This window comes from Phyllobates terribilis, unplaced genomic scaffold (assembly GCF_046119375.1).
Source record: "Phyllobates terribilis strain yellow unplaced genomic scaffold, ASM4611937v1 Scaffold_3__8_contigs__length_932513732, whole genome shotgun sequence".
Lineage (NCBI taxonomy): Eukaryota > Metazoa > Chordata > Amphibia > Anura > Dendrobatidae > Phyllobates > Phyllobates terribilis.
The window spans coordinates 858,807,464-858,821,452 of record NW_027362763.1 but is presented as its reverse complement, the minus strand read 5'-3'; the positions used below and the strand labels follow the sequence as shown (position 1 = coordinate 858,821,452).

At 42.0% G+C, this 13,989-nt stretch overlaps 1 protein-coding gene across 1 annotated transcript in view; it reads left to right on the top strand.

Annotated features, from left to right (window-relative positions):
- Nucleotides 1–6,665, top strand: part of RIOX1 (ribosomal oxygenase 1) — a 58,931-nt gene extending 52,266 nt beyond the window's left edge. Inside the window, exons 14-15 of the mRNA XM_073673377.1 lie at nucleotides 3,400–3,486; nucleotides 6,318–6,665. Coding sequence (XP_073529478.1) covers nucleotides 3,400–3,486; nucleotides 6,318–6,398 — 168 coding nt within the window. The 3' untranslated portion in view covers nucleotides 6,399–6,665. The remainder of the gene's footprint in view (nucleotides 1–3,399; nucleotides 3,487–6,317) is intronic.
- Nucleotides 6,666–13,989: the final 7,324 nt, after the last annotated feature.

The following is a 13,989-nucleotide window of genomic DNA, read 5'->3' as shown; positions in this document are numbered from 1 at the left end:
GAAGATCATTTGGTCATGACCAAAGAATCTTCCTGCTGTCTGGTGACCCGGATGTTGTCATGACGACATTGGGTCGTCATGGCAACATCCGGGAAGCCGCGGCAGACAGCGCTGGAGGCCGGAAGAGGAGGTGAGTATCTCGATCACCTCCCCTTGCCACCGCAATGATGCTATCAACTTCGATCGCAGCATTGAGGGGGTTAATGTGCCGGAAGCGGTGCGCGACCGCTCCCTGCATATAGTAGCAGGTGTCAGCTGTGACAATCAGCTGACACCCGGCGGCGGGCGCGATCGCCGTATGACCTAATAGTACGTCATTGGTCCAATCGGCCCAGGTCACCAAGACATACTATTAGGCCATATGTCAGAAAGGGGTTAAGTAAAAATTAAATTTTTCAAATTACTGTAAATTCCCTTTTTGTTGATTACATTGGGGGACATAGTACTGTGTGGGTATATGCCCTGCCACTAGAGGGCTCAACATTAGGTCAAAAAAATTGTGGTCTCCGTTTAGTGCCAGAAGCAGTAGGAGAGCAGCCCAAAAACAAATAACCATTCTAGAACAAAAAAGAACCAGGAAACAATATGACCTGAAACTGGGAAAAATAAAAAGATTGGCCAGAGGCAACCCAAAAATACCCGTGGGACAAAAGCACCAGTAAGGGTATGTACACACGGTCAGGAGCCGCTGTGGGTTTGAAGCTGTGTGTTATGCCACGTCAATCCCGCAACGTCCAGATGTTACAGCATAGTGGATGAGATTTCTAGAAATCCTATGTCCACTATGCGTCTCTGGGCACCTGCGGATTACCCACGGACATGCGGTGCGTCTTTCAGACCCGCTGCATGTCTCAATTTCTCTTGAGGGTCTGCATGTGGACTTTCCCCATGGATTAACCTCTGTGAGGAAAGTGCGCACGTGAAAAAAAAAAAATGGCGCCTCTCATTCGCAGAAGCTGCCCAGCTCTTCCGCAGTGTCGGGGCTGCAAGATGTGTCCCCTAATTTATTCAAGAGAGGTATTTTATGTCAAGTAGAAAAATTTAATTTTTTTGTTAATAGCATTGGGGAACACAGGACTGGATGACATTCCAGAGAAGTCCCAGTGGGTGGGAAAATGGTACAGTTGACCAATACAGACTGCAGTCTGTACCTTGGAGTGGGTCTTATAGAATTTGATGAAGGTGTGTACAGGTGGCCATCTTGCAAACCTGAGAAATAAGGGGCCTGAAATTGGGCATTGGCCCAGAATCCTCATGAAAAAATTAATGGCGCATGAGGTCACCATCCGCACACTTCGGCTCAAAGAAGGGAGGGCTTGTCTGATGGACTGACAGCCGGCTCTGTGCTGATGCACTGTTGAGCTGGCTATCAGTCAGTGCTGGAGCTTGGTTACAGAAGCCACTCGCTATGTACTGAGCGGTGCCGGAAGCCGCGACTCTGACTGGACGATGGAGGAATAAAGTGATTTCCTCCGGTAGCGGGGTTTTCAGTTTGGCGAACAGAGTTTTAGGATGCTATTAACCTGCAAATATAGGGTTAATAGCGTTTGGTGACATGACAGGTTCCCTTTTAAGACCCCGCGAAATCAGGATGTAATGCACAGAAAGGCACAGAAAAGGACACTTGTGAGGGTGAGTCAATCTTACTATCCAGTGGGTCACTGAGGGACCATGCATCCGACAAAGGCAAGGTAGTGGGTCTATAGAGACATGCTATGTTGGGAACTATGGTGGGACATGGGGACCATTTGGCAACCAAGTACCACTGGCACGAAGATCAAGAAGATCTTTGTGGTTGGGGAATATGACTTGTTGTCAGCAGTGCCGATGGAAGGAAACCGTTTGCTAAGAGGGGATGGTGTCTCACTGCCTGGATAAGGTTCTGCATGGCCAAAGCCAGCTTAGAATCCTACTCTGATTCATAGTCTGAGTCAGAGGTGTCACCCGGTAATTCTGACTCGGTAGTAGGAGAAGCAGTCTCATCCCTTATGGCTCTGTCTTAGTAGTAATTTGGGGAGGTGGAAGAGGACCAGTGGGAGAGATCCAGTGCCTTTGGTGAGAGTGGCTGTGAGCAGGACTTCTCAAGTTGTGCGTCATAGTAAGCTGTGATCTGTATTGCCAAGGGAGCATTGACTGGTGAGCTGGGCTGGCAAGTGCTCCAGGAAATCGACCATAGATTGGGAGAGGTTGGTAAAGTCACCTATGGCCTGGGTTAAATACCTGACTCATTCAGGGGGACTCTGTTTCTGATGGAGATACAAGGGTTCTGAGCTGGCAGAGGGGTAAAGGCATTGGGAACAGGGATAGCTTGGATGACTTACCAGATCGTAAACATTTGTCAAAGCATGAGCAAATAAAATGGGTGTGCCCAGGTCATGGGTGGGATCGGGGATGAATCAGAAAATTAGTTGGTCCTCCCACTGGTGCAGTACCCTCAGCGTAAACACAGTGTGGTAGGCCTAGAAGTAAAGTAAGACCGGTGATCGACCAGTGTAGGCCAGTATGGATCTAGGGGTTCTCTCAAGAGCAGGAAACCCCCATCCATGAAAGCGGCACAAAAAGTGCTATTATTTTGTAGTGTGCACTGCAAGAGGTGTGTGCAAATATATGAGGCCCAAAGAGGAGAGAGCCCAAGGGGAATAAACATGAGGGACAATCCCCCAAGCAAAGCCACTACAGAGCTCCTAGGGAGGGAAGAGAACTTGGGAGGGTGTTAAAAATTATACTCACCTTTCTGATGTCTTTGGACACCCGCAAAGTTACCTCGTTGGTGTTCTCTCATGATTGCGGGGTCACCAGAACTCCACCTTGGCTGATGGGTGACCAGCGGAGCCTTAATGGATGGGTGACCAACGGAGATGTGACCTCTGCATGGAGCTACCCTACTGAGGAGTGCATGGTATGTGCTCCCTTACATGAAGAAAAGGTAGAGGAGTGCCCTGTCACTTAGCTAGAAAAAATAAAGCAAAAAAGGGAGTAAAAAAATCGCAGTAGACCTGATCTGCCTAGTGTCCGAGGAGAAGGTATGGCTCACCAGGCGGAGCCAATCCTTTTTTTTTTTTTTTTTCCACCTAGTATAATACCTCATAGTGACGGGACACATACCCATAGCCTTGTGTCCTCCAATGCTATTAACAATAAAATACAAGATATGCAAACCTTTCCGAGGCATTTTAAGGATCTACTGCTAATGTCTTGGTGTCAGACACCAAAGGAAACTTCATAGGTCTTGTGGAGTATTCTTCAACAGGTGAGCTGTTTTTGTGGTACAAGGGAGACCTATAGAACATCAGGCAAGTGCTTTAATGTGATGGCTGATTTGGTGTCCATTGTAGTCTGAATATTTGAGATGCGGTCTCTCCTTTTGTGTTATTGATAATGTCGCTGTTTCTGTTACAGCATGTGGAAGCAATAGAATATCTCATCCACTGTTATCCTCAATACGCGACTGTAAAAAGCCTTCCCTGTGAAGACCTGGATGACAAGGTAGACATGCCAACATTTTTTTCTTATAGAGGTTGCTACTATGAGTAGAATAGGTAATGACGAGTCATCTTGGAAGCTCAGAAAATGTTTACAGTATAGCGTTCCTATATACTAATTTGGCGACGTCCCACATAATCTCTATATTTATACATTGCTAAATTCACATTATACATTGGGTTTTGGTCGTGCTGTAGCTACAGGACTGCTGTGGTAGCCGTTGTAACCTGGCGCCAACAGCTTTGAGGTGATAGGACATGTTTCAAAACATGATACAATATGAAATAGAAGAATGCGGTCAAATATTTATTATATTAACCTGATAAATACCAAGAGCCATAAATGTATGTCGCTTGTTCCTGGGCTTTAGCACTGCGCTATTTTTACATTTGTGGCACAACGTTAGAGTAAAAGTTTTATCAGACACAATCCTGTATCCCGGGGAGCAGGTAGAAGGGGTTTATTACCGCTTCTGTGTTCTACTTATAGAGGAAAAAATGAACAATAAAGTAAAAAAAAAAAACTAAGTACATTTTATTACGTACATCATCAAGGATGGACATGCCTTTGCCACAACACAGGGGCACAAGATGTAAAGGGGTCTACATCTACCTCCAAAGCAGATGGAATTGTGCATTTATGATGAGCTATTGGAATATAAGAGCCCATATATTGGTCTTGCATAGGGACTCCTTTTTTGTCTTTGCCTGCCCCTGACATAACAAAAAACCTACATATAATGTATCTACACAACCGTTATAATCTGGATAATTCATTCAACAGTTAGATTATATTTTTTACTGTTAATGTTTCACACCAAATTAAGCCAAAAATAATTTTCATCTATATTTACAGTACAGACCAAAAGTTTGGACACACCTTCTCATTTTTCTGTTTTTTCATGACTATGAAAATTGTACATTCACACTGGAGGCATCAAAACTATGAATTAACACATGTGGAATTATATACTTAACAAAAAAGTGTGAAACAACTGAAAATATGTCTTATATTCTAGGTTCTTCAAAGTAGCCACCTTTTGCTTTGATGACTGCTTTGCACACTCTTGGCATTCTCTTGATGAGCTTCAAGAAGTAATCACCGGAAATGGTCAACAATCTTGAAGGAGTTCCCAGAGATGCTTAGCACTTGTTGGCCCTTTTGCTTTCACTCTGCGGTCCAGCTCACCCCAAACCATCTCGATTGGGTTCAGGTCTGGTGACTGTGGAGGCCAGGTCATCTAGCGTAGCACCTCATCACTCTCCTTCTTGGTCAAATAGCCCTTACACAGCCTGGAGGTGTGTTTGGGGTCATTGTCCTGTTGAAAAATAAATGATGGTCCAACTAAACGCAAACCAGATGGAATAGCATGCCGCTGCAAGATGCTGTGGTAGCCATGCTGGTTCAGTATGCCTTCAATTTTAAATAAATCCCCAACAGTGTCACCAGCAAAGCACCCCCACACCATCACACCTCCTCCTCCATGCTTCACGGTGGGAACCAGGCATGTAGAGTCCATCCGTTCACCTTTTCTGCGTCGCACAAAGACACGGTGGTTGGAACCAATGATCTCAAATTTGGACTCATCAGACCAAAGAACAGATTTCCAATGGTCCAATGTTCATTCCTTGTGTTCTTTAGCCCAAACAAGTCTCTTCTGCTTGTTGCCTGTCCTTAGCAGTAGTTTCCTAGCAGCTATTTTACCATGAAGGCCTGCTGCACAAAGTCTCCTCTTAACAGTTGTTGTAGAGATGCGTCTGCTGCTAGAACTCTGTGTGGCATTGACCTGGTCTCTAATCTGAGCTGCTGTTAACCTGCGATTTCTGAGGCTGGTGACTTGGATAAACTTATCCTCAGAAGCAGAGGTGACTCTTGGTCTTCCTTTCCTGGGGCGGTCCTCAAGTGAGCCAGTTTCTTTGTAGCGCTTGATGGTTTTTGCAACTTCATTTGGGGACACTTTCAAAGTTTGCCCAATTTTTCGCACTGACTGACCTTCATTTCTTAAAGTAATGATGGCCACTTGATGATGGCTGCTTTTTTCTTGCCATAATACAAATTCTAACAGTCTAATCAGTATGACTATTAGCTGTGTATCCACCAGATTTCTGCACAACACAACTGATGGTCCCAACCCCATTTATAAGGCAAGAAATCCCACTTATTAAACCTGACAGGGCACACCTGTGAAGTGAAAACCATTTCCGGTGACTACCTCTTGAAGCTCATCAAGAGAATGCCAAGAGTGTGCAAAGCAGTCATTAAAGCAAAAGGTGGCTACTTTGAAGAACCTAGAATATAAGACATATTTTCAGTTGTTTCACACTTTTTTGTTAAGTATATAATTCCACATGTGTTAATTCATAGTTTTGATGCCTTCAGTGTGAATGTACAATTTTCATAGTCAAGAAAATACAGAAAAATCTTTAAATGAGAAGGTGTGTCCAAACTTTTGGTCTGCACTGTATGTCGCAATAAAAAAATAAGAGAACTAATAAGTTACAATGTAATTTTTTTAAGATTCATTTAAATTACAACTTGTCTATACAGCCACATCAGTAAAAAAAATAAAGTGGAGCTGCAAAAACAAAAATTAGCCACCACAGAGACCTCAATCGATCTCGACAACGATGCTCTGCTGTTTCAGTCAGTCCCATAGACCATAAATACAGCAAAGGCCATGCAATGTGCACCTCCGATCCAGAGGTCCCGTTCTCGGTGACCCCCAGCGATAAGCAAGTTATCTCCTATATTATTGATTTGATTTTTTGGAAATAACCCTTTAATGTTCCTTCAAGCCTGGTTATCAAGGGATAGTTTTGTTTTATTTTTTTCAGCTTGCTGTGGCCAACATGTTATTTGAGAAGGGTCTGCTGACCACCAAAGAGAGGCTGATTCCATTATCAAGTACTGAGTGATTTTAGAATGAAGAACATGGATACTGTGAAGAGAGATTGTTCTGCGTTCTATGAAGTTCTGAGAACAGTCCACACCTTAAAGATGATCTGCTTTGAGATGTTCACCTCCATATTAATTTAATATTTCTTTGAAATGTAAATTAAAGAAGTTTTTATTTCTGTAATATTGCCATTTTCTATAGCCTTGGAAATGACTTGTGTATATTGTAAATGCTTTATTGATTGAATGCATTATATTTTCAATGATTAAATATTTTAGGAATATAATTAAGACTAAGGTTAACATTTTGTCTATGATGCTAAGGTGTGTTTTTATTTTTTAAAAATCACTCTAGATTTTTATTTTCAGAAAAATCCATGTCTTTTATCAGCACTGTAGCCTACAGCACCATCATGGTGTAAACGTACTCTTGGCTTAAATTGGATGGACACCTGACCTTGTATGAGTTTGTTGGACTTCCCATTCTAAAAGAGCATTCCTGATGTCTGGCATTGATGTTTAATGAGAAGGGCTCGCCTTGTGTTTCAGTTTCTCAGAGGTGAGATTGATTTAAGGCCTCTGTTCAGTCATTGAGATCACCTGTACCAGGAGTCTGAATCCTGTAGCTCTGGAGTTACGTGTGGCTAGTGGCCCAATGATGTGTGGATTGCCGTTGTGTGCTAGAACTGGTGGCTGGAAACAGCTATGAAGATCAGGGCGACAGATTTTGTGAGTAACATCCCATTGAAGAACAGATCTGAGTGGATGGAGAAATAAATGTTAAGTCCCTTCCTGCAAAAGAATTTTGTATTCACATCCTGGGAAGGGGTCCTCGCTTGTGGAGGTGGTTCAGGAACAGAGCAAACTCCACACATGACAGGTACCAGTTATATTACATGGCCGGCATCTGTCTCTTAACAGCTGTTGTTAGTGCCAAGTTCCGGCCACGGCTGCTAACCATTGAAATCTCTGACAGCGGCATTTAAATGGAATGTGAACGGGTGCCAGCACACATCCACTTGCATTGGCCCCCCCATGACATGACTGTAAGGGACTGATAGGTTACTATGACTGCCGGCAGCCTGTTGAACTCCTCAGGAGGATTGAGATTTTTGTGATTATCCTGCAATACTGTGGTGTAAAGAAATTAAATAAATATGGGAAAAAAACCTATATAAGAGTTCAAATTACTCCCGACTTTCCTAGTTTAACCCCTTTAAAGCCCAAGACGTATAAATACGCGTCTGTTCCCTGGGCTTTAAGAGCCTGACCCGTATTAATACGTCACTGCGAACGCGCGTGCACACAGGCTGTGCGGGCGCGATCGCCGCCGGGTGTCAGCTGATTGTCACAGCTGAAACCCGGTGCTATGTGCAGGGAGCGGTCCCGCAACTGCTTCCGGCACATTAACCCCCGCAATGCTGCGATCGAAATCGATCGCAGCATTGCGGTGGCAAGGGGAGGTGATCGCAATACTCACCTTTTCTTCCGGCCTCCAGCGCTGTCGGACCCGATGTCGCCATGACAACATCCGGGTCACCAGACAGCAGGAAGATGTTTTTATCATGCGCAGTGCATGACCAAACTATCTTCTCCATGTGCAGCGCTGACATCCTGTATAGCACAGGGATGGTGCTGCATTCCTGTGCTATACAGGCGATCAGAATAAAAAAAGTGAAAGTCCCATAGTGGGACAAAGTATAAAAATAAAAAGTGTCAGAAAGTGGAAAAAAAAAATTGTACAGATATTAAAAAATAAATAATCCACAAAAAATAAAAATATAATGTACCCATCAATAAATATTATTATGGAAAAAAAACAAAACAATAAAAGTACACATTTGGTATCGCTGTATCAAGAACGACCTGAACTATAAAACTGTCCCACTAGTTACTGAACACGGTAAAAAAATAAAATAAAAAACGAAGCAAAAAACAATGCTTTATCATCATACCGCCAATCAAAAAATGGAATAACACGCGATGAAAAAGACGAATATAAATAAAAATTGTACTGCTGAAAACGTCATCTTGTCCCGCAAAAAACAAGCCACCATACAGCTCCATCAGTCGAAAAATAAAAGTTATAGCTCTCAGAATAAAGCGATGCAAAAATTTTTTTTTTCTATAAAATAGCTTTTATTGTGTAAAAGCACCAAAACATAGAAAAACGATATAAATGTGGTACCGCTGTAAACGTACTGACCCGAAGAATAAAGCTACCTTGTAAATTTTACCACACGCGGAACAGCATAAAAAAAAAAAAAAAAAAAAAAAAACAATTCCTGAATTGTTGGTTTTTGTTTATTCTGACTCCCAAAAATCTGAATAGAAAGCGATCAAAAAATGTCACGTGCCTGTAAATGGCACCAATAAAAATGTCAACTTGTCCCGCAAAAAAAACAAGTCGTCACATGACTGTTAGCCAAAATATGAAAAAAATGATATCTCTTAAAATATGGTGATGCAAAAACTAGATTTTACAAAAAAAAAGCGTCTTTTAGTGTGTGACAGCTGTTAATCATAAAAACCCGATATGAATCTGGTATCGCTGTAATCGCACCGACCCGAAGAATAAAGTCGTCTAATCACTTATACCGCACAAGGAACGGCGTAAAAATAAACTCTCGGGTTAGGTTTAGGGTTGGGGTTGGGGCTGGAGTTAGGGTTGGGCTAGGGTTAGGGTTGGGATTTTTTTTTCAAAAGTAAAAAAAAAAGATGACGATATTGCGACTAGTGTTGAGCGCAAGTGCTCGCTACTTGAGTTTGCATCTGGTGCTCAGGTATGCACTGAGTATCGCGGGTGCTCGAGTAACATGTTCGAGTTTCCGCCCCATATGCTTCGTGGCCAAAAAAAACTCGCGGGGATTGCCTGCCATGCACGAGCGATCCCCGCATGTTTTTTTTTTTGGGGGGTGTCTAATAACCGTGAAACATGCGGGCGGGGACTCGAGCATGTCACTCGAGCACACGCCGTACATGGTGCATACCTGAGTACCCGATGCAAACTCAAGTAGCGAGCACTTGTGCTCAAGACTAATGACAACTTATTCAATATGGTGACCTAATGTTATCAAATTTTGTGTCGTACCTCTGGGTTCAAAATGTTCACTATACCCCTTGATAAAATCCTTGAGGGGTGTAGTTTCCAAAATGGGGTCACTTGTGGGGGGTTTCCACTATTTAGGCACATCAGGGGCTCTCCAAACGCGACATGGCATCCGCTCTCGATTCCAGCCAATTTTGCATTCAAAAAGTCACACAGTGCTCCTTCCCTTCTGAACTCTGCCGTGCGCCCAAACACTGTATTTTCCCCACATATGGGGTATTGGCGTACTCAGGAGACATTGCACAAAAGTTTTTGGGGTCCATTTTCTCCTCTTACCCTTGAGAAAATAAAAAAATTGGGGCTAAAACATCATTTTTGTGGAAAAAGTTAGATTTTTTTTATTTTCACGGCTCCATGTTATTAACTTCTGTAAAGGACTTGGGGGTTCAAGTTGCTCACCACACATCTAGATAAGTTCCCTGAGGGGTCTAGTTTCCAAAATGGTGTCACTTGTGGAAACTAATTATTCAAGCAAATTTTACAATCAAAAAGTCAAATGGCGCTCCGAACCCTGCCGTGGAGAAATTGCACAACAAACTGCATGGTGCAATTTCTCCTGTTACCCATATAAAAATGAAAAGTGGGGGCTGTAAAACATTTTTGTGGGAAAAATGTGAAAATTTTATTTTTACGGCTCAATGTTATAAACTTCTGTGAAGCACCTGGGGGTTCAGGGTGCTCACCACACATCTAGATAAGTTCCCTGAGGGGTCTAGTTTCCAAAATGGGGTCACTTGTGGGGGGTGTCCACTGTTTAGGCACATCAGGGGCTCTCCAAACACGACATGGCGTCCGCTAATTATTCAAGAAAATTTTACATTCAAAAAGTCAAATGCTGCTCCTTCCCTTCCGAACCCTGCCGTGCGCCCAAACAGTGTTTTTTCCCCACATATGGGGTATCTGCGTGCCCAGGGGAAATTGCACAAAAAATTTTGGGGTCCACTTTTTCCTGTTACCCCTGCTAAAATAAAAAAAAAATTGGGTCTAAAGTAACATTTTTGTGAAAAAAGTTAAATGTTCATTTTTTTCTTCCACATTCCAAAAATTCCTGTGAAGCACCTGAAGGGTAAATAAAGTTCTTGAATATGGTTTTGAGCACCTTGAGGGGTGCAGTTTTTAGAATAGTGTCACTTTTGGGTATTTTCTGTCCTAAAGACCCCTCAAAGTGACTTCAACTATGATGTGGTCCCTAAAAAAATGGTTTTGTAAATTTTGTTGGAAAAATGAGAAATCGCTGGTCAACTTTTAACCCTTATAGCTCCCCAATAAAAAAAATGTTATTTATTAACTATTTTGTGTGACATATCTCTCTGATTTAAGGGCATAAAAATTCAAATTTTGAACATTTCAAAATTTTCGCCAAATTTCCATTTTTTTCACAAATAAACGCAAGTGATATCGAAGAAATTTTACCACAATCGTGAAGTACAATATGTCACGAAAAAAACAATCTCAGAATCAGGGGGATCCATTGAGGCATTCCAGAGTAATTACCTCATAAAGTGACAGCGGTCAGAATTGTAAAAATTGGCCCGGTCATTAACGTGCAAACCACCTTCGGTTGTAAAGGGGTTAAAGGGTTAAGCTGGAGATTAATGTGTGCCCAGGTACCTTCATTTTTAACTCCTTTTCTACAGCAATAATGCAGTTCCAATTTCCCATATTCCATATTTACATAGTGTAGCGTTTCAGAGTGCAGCTTTAATTTGTTAGTTACATATAGAGTGGCTCTTGGTTTGCACCTGTTCATATTTGTGCTTGGTAGTGATGGTTAGTATTTTGATATTGATATACTACTAGTTACACTGGGTTCACACGAGCATATAAAAAATGTAAAGAGTTTCATCCAAAAAACTGAAAATATATATATTTTTTCTCATTTGTCTAATCAATTTTTTATATATCAACAGTTATGTGCCTTGAAAAAAAATTGAATAACATTGTCCATAAGTTGTCTGTTTTTCATGGACCAAAAATACGCTTGTGTGAACCTACCGTTAGAGGTGTGCTGGAGGCTGGATGCGATAGTGTGGTGGTGCCAAAGTATCAGGGCTAAGGCGGGATGTAAGTAATCTGGCTATAAGACTTTGTTCAGACATACGTGTTGTATCTGTGTTTTTCGCATATCGAATATGTACTTATTCTAGTCTATGGGGCTGCTCACATGTCTGTTTTTTTTTTGTGGCAGCACAGATGAGAAGGGCTAATGTAAGTCTATGGGTCTGTGAAAAACTCATACAGCACATGGATGTCATCTGTGTGCTGTCCGTAATTAACATTGAAAAGTATAGGAGAAGATTTGCAATTTATTTCTGTCAGTGTTTTTTTTTTTTCACTTTTTCATTTTTACGAATCAATTTGTGAAGCACCTGGGGGTTCCAAGTGCTCACTATGCATCTAGATAGGTGCCTTGGGGGGTCTAGTTTCCAAAATGGGGTCACTTGTGGGGGAGCTCCAATGTTTGGGCACACAGGGACTCTCCAAATGCAACATGGTGTCCGCTAACAAATTGAATGGAAAATCGTCTCAAATTGTTAGCGGACACCATGTTGCGTTTGGAGAGCCCCTGTGTGCCCAAACATTGGAGCTCCCGCACAAGTGACCCCATTTTGGAAACTAGACCCCCCCAAGGCACCTATCTAGATGCATAGTGAGCAGTTGGAACCCCCAGGTGCTTCACAAATTGATTCGTAAAAATGAAAAAGTGGAAAAAAAATACTTTTCCATTTTTACGAATCAATTTGTGAAGCACCTAAGGGTTCCAAGTGCTCACTATGCATCTAGATAGGTGCCTTGGGGGGTCTAGTTTCCAAAATGGGGTCACTTGTGGGGGAGCTCCAATGTTTGGGCACACAGGGGCTCTCCAAACGCAACATGGCGTCCGCTAACAATTTGAGCCGATTTTCCATTCAATTTGTTAGCGGACACCATGTCGCGTTTGGAGAGCCCCTGATGTGCCTAAATAGTGGAGCTCCCCCACAAGTGACCCCATTTTGGAAACTATACCCCTCAAGGATTTTATTAAGGTGTATAGTGAACATTTTGAACCCAGAGGTACGACACAGAATTTGATAACATTAGGTCATCATATTGAATAAGTTGTCATTAGTCTTGAGCGCAAGTGCTCGCTACTTGAGTTTGCATCGGGTACTCAGGTATGCACCATGTACTGCGTGTGCTCGAGTGACATGCTAGAGTCCCCGCCCGGATGTTTCACGGTTATTAGACACCCAAAAAAAAACATGCGGGGATCGCTCGTGCATGGCAGGGAATCCCCGCAAAGTTTTTTGGGCCGTGAAGCATATGGGGCGGAGACTCGAGCATGTCACTCAAATACCCACGATACTCAATGCATACCAGAACACCCGATGCAAACTCAAGTAGCGAGCACTTGCGCTCAACACTATTCGCCATATCGTCATCTTTTTTTCTTACTTTTGAAAAAAATCCCAACCCCATCACAACACCAACCCCAGCCCTAACCGTTGCACAACCCTAACCGTTGCACAACCCTAACCGTTGCACAACCCTAACCGTTGCACAACCCTAACCGTTGCACAACCCTAACCGTTGCACAACCCTAACCCTAGCACAACCCTAACCCTAGCACAACCCTAACCTGAGAGTTTATTTTTTACGCCGTTCCTCATGCGGTATAAGTGATTAGACGACCTTATTCTTTGGGTCGATGAGACTACAGTGATACCAGAATCATATGGGGTTTTTATGACTGACAGCAGTAACACACTAAAAGACGCATTTTTTGTAAAATCTAGTTTTTGCATCGCCATATTTTGAGAGCTATAATTTTTCCAGATTTTGGCAGACAGTCATTTGACGGCTTGTTTTTTGCGGGATGAGTTGACGTTGTTATTGGTGCCATTTTCAGGCACGTGACATTTTTTGATCGCTTTCTATTCCGATTTTTGGGAGGCAGAATAAACAAAAACCAACAATTCAGGAATTGTTTTTTTTTTTTTATTTTATTCTGTTCCGCGTGTGGTAAAACTGATAAGGCAGCTTTATTCTTCGGGTCAGTACGTTTACAGCGGTACCACATTTATATTGTATTTCTATGTTTTGCACTTTTACATAATAAAAACAATTTTATAGAAAAAATTATTTTTTAGCATAGCTTTAATCTGAGAGCTATAACTTTTTTATTTTTCGGCTGATGGAGCTGTATGGCAGCTTGTTTTTTGCGGGATGAGATGACGTTTTCAGCGGTACCATTTTTATTTATATTCGTCTTTTTGATTGCGTGTTATCCATTTTTTGTTTGGCGGTATGGTGATAAAGCATTGTTTTTTGCTTCGTTTTTTTTTTTTTTTTTTTTACCATGTTCACTGAAGGGGTTAACTAGTGGGACAGTTTTATAGGTCAGGTTGATCCAGATGCGGCGATACCAAATATGTGTACTTTTTTTTTTTTTTTTATAATAATATTTATTGATGGGTACATTATATTTTTATTTTTGGTGGATTATTTTTTTTATTTTTTTT